The following is a 9,410-nucleotide window of genomic DNA, read 5'->3' as shown; positions in this document are numbered from 1 at the left end:
ATTTTTGTGGGAGTACTTTCATGAAAAACTTTAATTAAAGTCGATCAAAAGATCGCCTAGTAGGTACGATCAATGGTACGATAGGTTAGGTTAGGTGTTTATGCAGTAAAACTCATTGTTTCATTTAATCAAGATTTATTTAACAAACATCATCTATCAGTTGGTAATATAATTAATAATTACCGTTAAAGTTAATTGCATATTGGCAATATTAGGTAGGTACCTTGATAAACATAGGAAGGTAGGACTTACACAATAAAAAAATTGCGCGGGTACCTAGGTAGATATTAATGCAGTATAGTATTAAATAGCTTAATGATGAGGCCTTCTTTTTTTCTATTTCACGTTTTATCGAATTCCTACTTAACTGAACTTTCAAAATTGTTTAATGTAAAACCGTAAGTAAAAAATAAAAAACAAGCATTTTGGGTCGGTTCGTGTTTGGGTTTTGTGCTATGGCTAGCGGCTAGTGGTGTAGTTAACAAATGAATAGAAAAAAATACAAAAGCAGTGTCCTCCTTCCCCGCGCGAGGTGCGACGGACGGGAGTAGGTAGGGAGATGCGAATTTAGAGGGAACGCGGATCGCGGAGGTTGTTGGGATGACGCTGGGATCGGGGGGCCCGGGCGGGAACGATTCATTGATCCGAACCATTCTCGGCAATATGAAAGAGACAACAAAGGGAGAACAGAGAACACAAGATGACAAGACGCTACCGCTACGAAGCTTCTCTCTTTCTATTACCGTTCCGTTCAACATAGAATTTTGACAAGTTAATGGTCTCATTCAGTGTGGTAATAATAATAAATTGTAGCAAAAAATAGACAATATTTAGCTTAATTATCTTATCATTGAAGTTATCATATAGTAAATCCGTGCACTGTGAGTAAATCATTACCGGACTAACTATGACTATAATGCTAATGACAAAATATTAAATTGACGTGTGTTAATTGTGTGTGCCGATAAAGCTTTTTGTTTATGTTTTTATTAATAAACTGTTCAGTGATAAAAACAAAGTTTATTGTTATTTTTAATATACATACTTATTGAACAACATTAATAAGTACCATAAAAGTCATGTCTCATTGACACTGCATTAAATTTAGAAAAAAATAGGATTAATAAAAAGTTGAAAACATTCATCGTGGTTGACGCTTTTATCAATGTGTGTGTGACTATGTCGTGCCTTTCCGTCGCTATTCGTAATGTGCGAGAGTGAAACAGAAATATCTCACATCGTTATTCAATGACCGACTCGCGTTCAGTAGTATCATCTATCTTTGTCACACAGGCAGCGATTTGCACGAACGACTCGTTGAGTAGCCACGCGTGCTCGTTGTTGCACATCGACATCAACCGCTTTCAGTGCTACAGCGCGTTCCTCCGCGCTACAACTACATAACCTAAAAGTTACAATCTTGATTATTTTTAGTATTGTCATTGTAATTACCATTAAACACTCATGATTATCTCGACTTAGTAAGTTAGTGCTGTGAAAGTTAAAACGCCCAAACAAGGGGCGTACGTGGAGTGTATTTTTGTGCAACACAAAGTAAATACAAACGGCAAGCTGTGGGGATCAGGGGCCTTTTTTTTGCCGCCGCAGGGGATGTATTATCCTGTAAGTAGAAATACGCTTATTATCTCTCAAAGTCTTGTAATGGTAAATAATTTATATTTAGAGTCAGACATGACAACATGTCAAGAGATAACCCTGTACTCCTCATTTGAAACAGAGAACAATAAATTAATGGCGCATGGCGTTATTATTACGCCTAATTCTCCTGTAATACAATTTACCATTGCATGAGTTATTATATTCAGCTTCAGTTTATATTGTACTTTTGACGATTGAACAGTGAAAACAAAGTAGGTACCAAATCCAAATGACAGCCACTACTATAGGAGGTTGTCAGGGTTACCTACAACACAGATTAAAATCACCATGCAACTGTGTGAATACTGTGATTCACATTCATCATTTACTAATTTAAACAAAAGTCAATGTAAATGGTGTCAAAACAAGCCAATCAGCTTTATTTACTACTAGCTGACCCGGCGAACTTTGTTCCGCCTTAATGGCAATACATAAGCAGACTTATTTTTTAATTTCGAACGGGATAAAAAGTATCCTATGTCCTTCTCCTGACTCTAAACTACCTCCCTGACAATTTTCAGCTAAATCGGATCAGCCGTTCTTGAGTTATAAGTGGAGTAACTAACACGACTTTCTTTTATATATATAGATATTGACTAGTAACCTATGTGTCCATATTGATATAAATTCAATAATGCAAATTCACTTCTGATTTATTCATAATAATGGTTTTAATTCAATGAAGTAGGTATAAGTTCTGCAGATTTAAACTATCAGTGCTAAGGGAAACTGTAGTGCACAGGGAAGCTTCATTATTATAATTGCTATTGTTGTAAATCATGATATTTTAAATCAATGCTTTAAGTTTTATGTTGCAAGTACATAAATTTATAAATTTTATAAAACATCAACAAATCTCATAACGTGTTAAATAGTGTCAAATAATATGTGAGAATAGTTTTAACCTTTACCTACATTCTGAAATATTATCTTCTTTAACTTTACCTTCAAACTTTAGTTACTCACATTATTTATGAGCTGAGACAAATAATTATCTATTTCTATTATCAATCATACCAATTATTTCACCAGTCATATTTTATCATTGTCATTCGTCTTAGATAAATTCAGTACCTGTACCTACTCCATTTAAATAGCACTAATACTCATTTCAAAATAATAATGTATGTTTTCAAAAACATTTTATTTCGATCGGTTTGTCTACTGGAAACAGTGGAGTAATAAACTAGTTCGGCAAGGATTTTCAAATTGTCACGAATATTTATCATTTCGTTAAGAAAGAATATTATGATTTATGAAATTAACTAATTAATATCAATAACATTAGGTACATACATTATACCATACTGAAAAAGTTTTGTAATGAACATTTAAAGTATTGTAATATCACTTCGCTTATTATAACAAAATAATGGAGAGTAGTTAATCCATTTCCACACAATAATGGGAACTTTATTTTTTTTTAATCCTTCAAGGCCCGCAAATCTAGACACAATAGATAATCAATTGTTATGACATTAATTAATGCCGTCTGGGACTCAAGCGGTTAATAACAAATTATTGTAATTTTTTAATTTATTTCAATAATTGTTTCTTTGCTTTATTTTTTTTTTATTTAAATAATAATTGTTACTTTGTAATTGTTATTTTGTGTTTGTACAGTCGCGGAATGAAAAGGTTCGTCACCTTAGTGTCGGTTTTTGCTTGCACTAGGTACTGTAAGAGTCAAACCTGCCAACATAACAGTGCAAGAAACAGTGCTGCTAACATTTAAATAAATATGACGTTTGCTAACGAATAAGGTTTTGCTCGTTTATTTTTCTATCCCATCAGTGCAATGCAATGATGACATTGACCAATTGACAATGGGTTTTTTTATTTAAGAGAAATAATAATGGCAGGTTGAACCAATAAGAAGGTTTTAGTTTATCAATCATAATAATCTTCTTGACAAGATAAATCGTCAAACAACTTTGATCTGAATGATTTTGAACTTTACTGACGAACAGTTAAAGATTATTTTCTCTAACTCGAGATTATTCTGTAACATAGTTTCAAAAGGTATAGCCTGACCAGGAACATAAAAACCCTCGCCATGTTGCGGAAAACTAATGGTACTAATTTCTTTTAATGGCAACAGTAACTGAAAACTTCATTGACATGTCACCTTGCATGTCAGTCTATTGTTGTCAAAGTGTAAACAAACTTTATTTTAAATGTGTGCAATTGATTTTGTGAATTAAATTGCTAAAATATTTTTATAGTCGTGAAAGAAAAGTGGTTCACGGTGTGTTAATGTATTTGTCGAAGAGAAATACTAAGGGTTCGGACAATATTTTCATTGAATAATGTTTCCGACAAAGGTTGTCAAATTGACTGACATGTTTATCGTATAGTACAGTCCACTATGAAAATTAGCTGTAGTCTGTTTCAACTATCCATTTTAAAGTATTTTGTTAATTTCTAAGTTTTGAATTTTATGGAATTGGGAAAGAAGTACCGAGTTTGAAGCGTTCATGAGCAGACATTGCAGTTGAATATTAAAGTTCTGAATTTGATTATTGATGAATAATAAAATAAATCCTACTAGCTCGATTGATGGTTTCATTTAATTTATTTAAACCAGGTTACCTTTAATAATATTTTTCGTTCATTTATGAAAATATCAAATTAGCCCGTAATCCTGAATCCTGATACATAAATTTTGCCTATTAATTTAACACATGTACGACTGTACTCAGTGTTGCACTATCAAATGCAATTGAAGCGCCTCTATGCCAGGGTTTTTATGTTCCTGGTCAGGCTATAATATGTGCTCGCGATTCGTTGAAGGAATCAAATTAAAAACTGACGAACCTTTTCATTCCGTGACTGTAGGTACATAATACCAAAGAATTGGTCTTCGGCACAGATTAGATAAAAGTTGTTCTCAGATTCAGGACATGGTCTTCGGCACAGATTAGATAAAAGTTGTTCTCAGATTCAGGACATGGTTTTTGCAATGTCTCAATATCATTAATTATTATTAACTAGCTTTCCGCCCGCGGCTTCGCCCGCGTGGAATTTTGTCTGTCACAGAAAAACTTTATTGCGCGCGTTCCTGTTTCAAAAACCGGGATAAAAACTATCTTATGTCCTTTCCCGGGATTCAAACTATCTTTATACCAAATTTCATCAAAATCTGTTCAGTGGTTTAGGCGTGAAAGCAAGACACAGACAGACAGAGTTACTTTCGCATTTATATTAGTATAGATTAATAATTAGTCTAAAACTGTTTAAGATTAAGATGCATCCCTTCAAAATGTGTCTTTCATGATAAGCAAGATCTTTGGCTAAAGATGTAATAACTTATAATATTCCATATTTCTTATCATACCTTACAGTCCTTTGCCGCGTTCCGGCCGCGTGTTTTTGGACCGTAAAAGACTCATACCGACCTTGCGAACTGAGTGTGGGTAGACATTGCCCAGTTGAAAAGTTGATGACACTCAGGAATTGTACTAATTTCTGTACAGTTGTAAACAGTTCATTGCAACCAGAAATGTTTTACATCTATAGTTATTGAGTAGTCAATCAACTAGCTTTGATTGGGTAGAGGCACAGGTCTTCTACTAAGTTATGTAATTATTATCATTTCATTTTAGCACAAAGCATTAATCATACCTACTATTATAGGTAACTTATTAAAGTAAACAAAGAAAATAATAATTTAGTGGAGTATACAGCTAAACAGCTTACTTAATCCATCACAGAACAAATAAGTAATAAAACTTCAACGCCGTCAGTATTTTATCATAATAGAATTTCAATCTTGCCGGAGATGTCTGACGTTCGCTTATATCCCTGATGTTTTTCAAAATGTAATAAACCACCCTCCCTCGTTCATATTTGGGCTGTGCAGCGCCACGGGGCGGGTGCTTGTTTGTAGGGGATATTAAGGAACCCGTTCATTTCTCAAGGTGAACTTGCACGTCGGCCGCGCCGACCAGAGATGGTAATAAGGACAAATTATTCGCATACCGCCCTTTGTTCACATTTCGAGTTCACGGATACATTCGCAGCCTTGGGTTCGTCTACCTGCTCCTAAAAAAACATTGTACGCGTACACCCAGGTAGCGGGCATCGAACACGAGAGCTGCGTAAAGCAAAACAGTCCAGTCCCAGTTTAAACGACGGTTTCATAACCGTCGTCCGATATGGTTCAACTATATTGAAAGGCAGAATGGTGCTATCAATTTTATTGGATATAATAAGGCCCTTAAGTTAACCCTCGGCTGGATGGATTTTGGATTGGACACTCAAAGAAGAGCGATACCTACTTGCCGAATCTTAATTTCTGGAATAAAAGTAGGTACTCAATGTTAATAGGGATTCCTGAGATAATCCTTGTTATTGATTAATAGTTCGGTACTACTTACTAGTAGGTATTTTTATAAATATTTTATTTCAGCTAATTAGAGGTAATAAAATATAACATTTTAGCCGCGAGTATCGATTTCGTTATTATATATTCATAGCGATTGATTATCGGGTATCCCTCTGGAATATAAATTATTTAACTCTAGGATTTAAAATCAGCATTGTACCTAAATTAATCTCGGATAACTTTTATTGGTATGGTAATGCCAGGCAATGTTTAGTGCTTAAACTTCATTTATTTGTTTTAGTTACCTATGCCTTTGTTTCAAAAGCAAAATAAATCGGATGAAAACGATATGTTACCTACTTACAGGAACTAGACAATATGTCTTTAACGCAAAACATTATCGATTTATCGGAGCCATCCGTCACTCGCTAACGGCAGCATCCCAGGGTGAGCGAATATAATAATTCTTAGGTGTAATTAAAAAAAAAAGTTAGACAGCAGAACTCTATCAAATTAATTCTGATGAATCCAAATGACAATAATGAAGTCCTACTCAATTAATGTAACTCATTAAAAACATCACAAAGTAAAATATAATTACAGATATACAGAGATATCTTAGTGAATAAACCAAATAATAAGGATTACTTTATTTTTGTTGTTGTCGTTATTCGAGTCGGAAAACTCGGAAAATAAGGAAGAGAAAGCGTATCCTTATAATTGCCACTAATTAGCCGTTGTCCATTAATTTATCATCTGTTTTCTGGCGCAGGACGAGGATAACACACTTCATCATTCATAATTTTCATTCAGACGGTAACTTGTGGTTGTTTTCGTTTATGATGAGCGAAGCAGGCGGAACTTATCGGGTCGCTGTGTTGTTTATCCGTGCGTATTGTGTGACATCCTAGTGGGTTTCAATTACTTCACTGATCGACAGAACGTTCACCATTTGCAGTACGCACACTGCACTGTACCATGTTATTATAACAGTACGGTGCAGTAACAGTACCCTACTACATGTCTTGATAGCGATTGTATTTTTAATTTCAGGTCTAATTTTAAATAAAACAAATACATATTTTGTGTCATTTTGAAAATTAATTTTCTTACCCTTAAAGATATTTAGGTTGAATTCTCTGGTGATATTTTATTGTCGTCTCGCGAGCCAAAGAATCTCGTTGACAGAATTGCGACATTTCTGTTTCTACTGCTACGTGTTATTTCATAATGGTACAAAATCCATGTTCTTTCACATAATATAACGGTATAAAATTATAAATAAACACGTAATAACATTTATTTTATTTTTTCCAAACCTACATTTTTACGTCTTTCTTGTCGATTGTTTATTATGCATTAAAATACTAACTAGACAAATTAGTATTCGTTGTTACGAGGAACTCCAACGACGATTCAGAAAAGTATGGTAGTTCAAAAGATACGGAATAATTTAGGTAGGACTTTACATATTTCCATTACAGGAATTTCATTTCCTGGAAAATGATAAAATAATGAACATAGAAGAAAATACATTTTGAGAGGTTTGTTAGAGAGACATGATAAAGTCAACGGGAGGAGGTGCCAAGACAACTAAGAATGTCATCATTAAGTTTTAATTATTATCACATACAGTCGTGGTCAACTAATTAGGGACAGATAGAATACTAAGCAATACTAAGTGTTCATATCCTATTATTGTGAGCTTCATTCGATATTACTGACTGTTACTTTGTAAACATATTGACTATCAAGTACTCTATTTAACAGAATACAATAACAACAAAAAAAAACTTACTAACTTTATAAAAATCTTAATCAAATCACATGAATCGGTAATTATGGTACGGACGGTCTGGCCACCTAATTAGGGACGCTTAAGTTTTTCCTTCTAAATTAAAAAAAATAAAAGTAATAACTTTTATTCTGTTCATTTGTAATTTTGGCGTCAATTTGAAAAGCGATATTCTTATCTTGCGAGTTAAAAACTCATCAAATTATTAAAGGTAATGGGCTGAAATAAAAGCAACAATGCGCTAAGTTATAATCAATCTTTATCAGTGTGGATGGCAATACCGGTAAATTGCAGATCATCTGAAATGTTCCAAAAACATGAATCTACGATGCAGTGGCTTATTTCAAAATCATGAAACCACAGAAAGTATGCCTAGAAGGAAGAGGCCAATAAAAACCACTTAAATAATTCCCAATTTATTTACATTTACAGTGAAAGTGTTACGTGTCCCTAATTAGTTGTCCATCCCTAGGTCAATAAATGTGTAGGTGGCAATGATTTATTTATTTTAAAAATATTGATCGCAACTAGCTAGTTTCTTTTCTGGCCTTTAAATATTTAGAATACTAGCCAAATTACTTGTTATTAATAGGCACAAGCTACAAAGCCTCGTGAAGATTTTTTTTTCGGACTGGAGAGACGGTCTTGTGTTTTAGTCATATAACGTCCCTAATTAGTTGACCACGACTGTAAAACCAACTACTAGTAGTACCTAATTCGGCTTTTAGGTGCCAAATGGTTTTAATAGCTAGCTATAGGCTTACTGTTGACGCGCGTCGAGAAAATTACAAATTAATTTAATGTTCGCTGTACACCCAACCTTGCCTTGTTGGACCTGTTAATGACTTACTTATTTCGCTCATTTGAAAGTTTAACGGAGAAACAGGAAATTTATTTGCGCACCCTTTGTGCCCTTAACCCGAGGCCCGCGTTAATAAGTAGGTCTTATTAGTGCCGTGGTATGCTCGTTTAAGTGTGAGTTAAACTTTAATAGCTTTTTGTTACAATGATTATTTATTTATGACTGATGAATGTTTGGCTGAAAACAGACCATAGCTTCCACTGACAATGCTCATACTTTGTTTGAATGAAAACAATGTAGATAATACTCAGATATAAGAGGTGCAGCCTGAAAGCGCTAACTAAGAGCGCTTTAAATAATGGTAAATGTTGCAGATCAATGTTGAATCGTAACATATCGAAAGATCTAATGTCCTTTGTTTGTTTACATAGATGCCAGGGTTACATGGTATAAGTTATAGCGAAGCCCTTATGCTTTTGTATCTGACAACTAACGGAACCGTGTATTTCTAGAGCTCCCGTGAGAATAAACAGTGTTCGCCGCGATGGCAAATAGGCTTCCGCTCCTCCCATCCCGCCGCGCCGTGCCGTGCTGAGCACATCATTGAATCTCCGTCTAGTTTTATTCGTAATGACTTTTTATTATTACCACATAGTAAAATAGTATAGAAATTTGTTTTAAATTTTGTATGAATATGAGATTTCTAAAAAATATATCCGTCTAGCGTGGACCATCCTGTATTTAAATACATACAATCATAGGTTAGATCATATTAGGTCATTACTGTTCCTAAGGATTATATCTGTTTTGTGGTTAAACTCTCTAAA

The 9,410-nt window shown here is 34.1% G+C and overlaps 1 protein-coding gene across 4 annotated transcripts in view; it reads left to right on the top strand.

Annotated features, from left to right (window-relative positions):
* The first annotated feature begins 1,159 nt into the window (after nucleotides 1-1,159).
* The window catches only part of Rbfox1 (RNA-binding Fox protein 1), a 64,188-nt gene continuing 55,937 nt past the window's right edge, over nucleotides 1,160-9,410 (top strand). For 2 of the 4 annotated variants that reach the window (XM_028304989.1, XM_028304987.1), the window contains exon 1: nucleotides 1,167-1,623. In XM_028304989.1, the coding sequence (XP_028160790.1) occupies nucleotides 1,612-1,623 (12 nt within the window). In that variant the 5' untranslated portion in view covers nucleotides 1,167-1,611. Of the gene's footprint in view, nucleotides 1,624-9,410 lie in introns of all 4 variants that reach the window. The other 2 variants (XM_028304991.1, XM_028304988.1) reach the window with 2 other exon arrangements.

Source organism: Ostrinia furnacalis, unplaced genomic scaffold (assembly GCF_004193835.3).
Source record: "Ostrinia furnacalis isolate ACB-3 unplaced genomic scaffold, ASM419383v2 OfSCF1632, whole genome shotgun sequence".
Lineage (NCBI taxonomy): Eukaryota > Metazoa > Arthropoda > Insecta > Lepidoptera > Crambidae > Ostrinia > Ostrinia furnacalis.
Note: the sequence above shows the minus strand (reverse complement) of the source record. Positions and strands in the feature narration are given on the sequence as shown.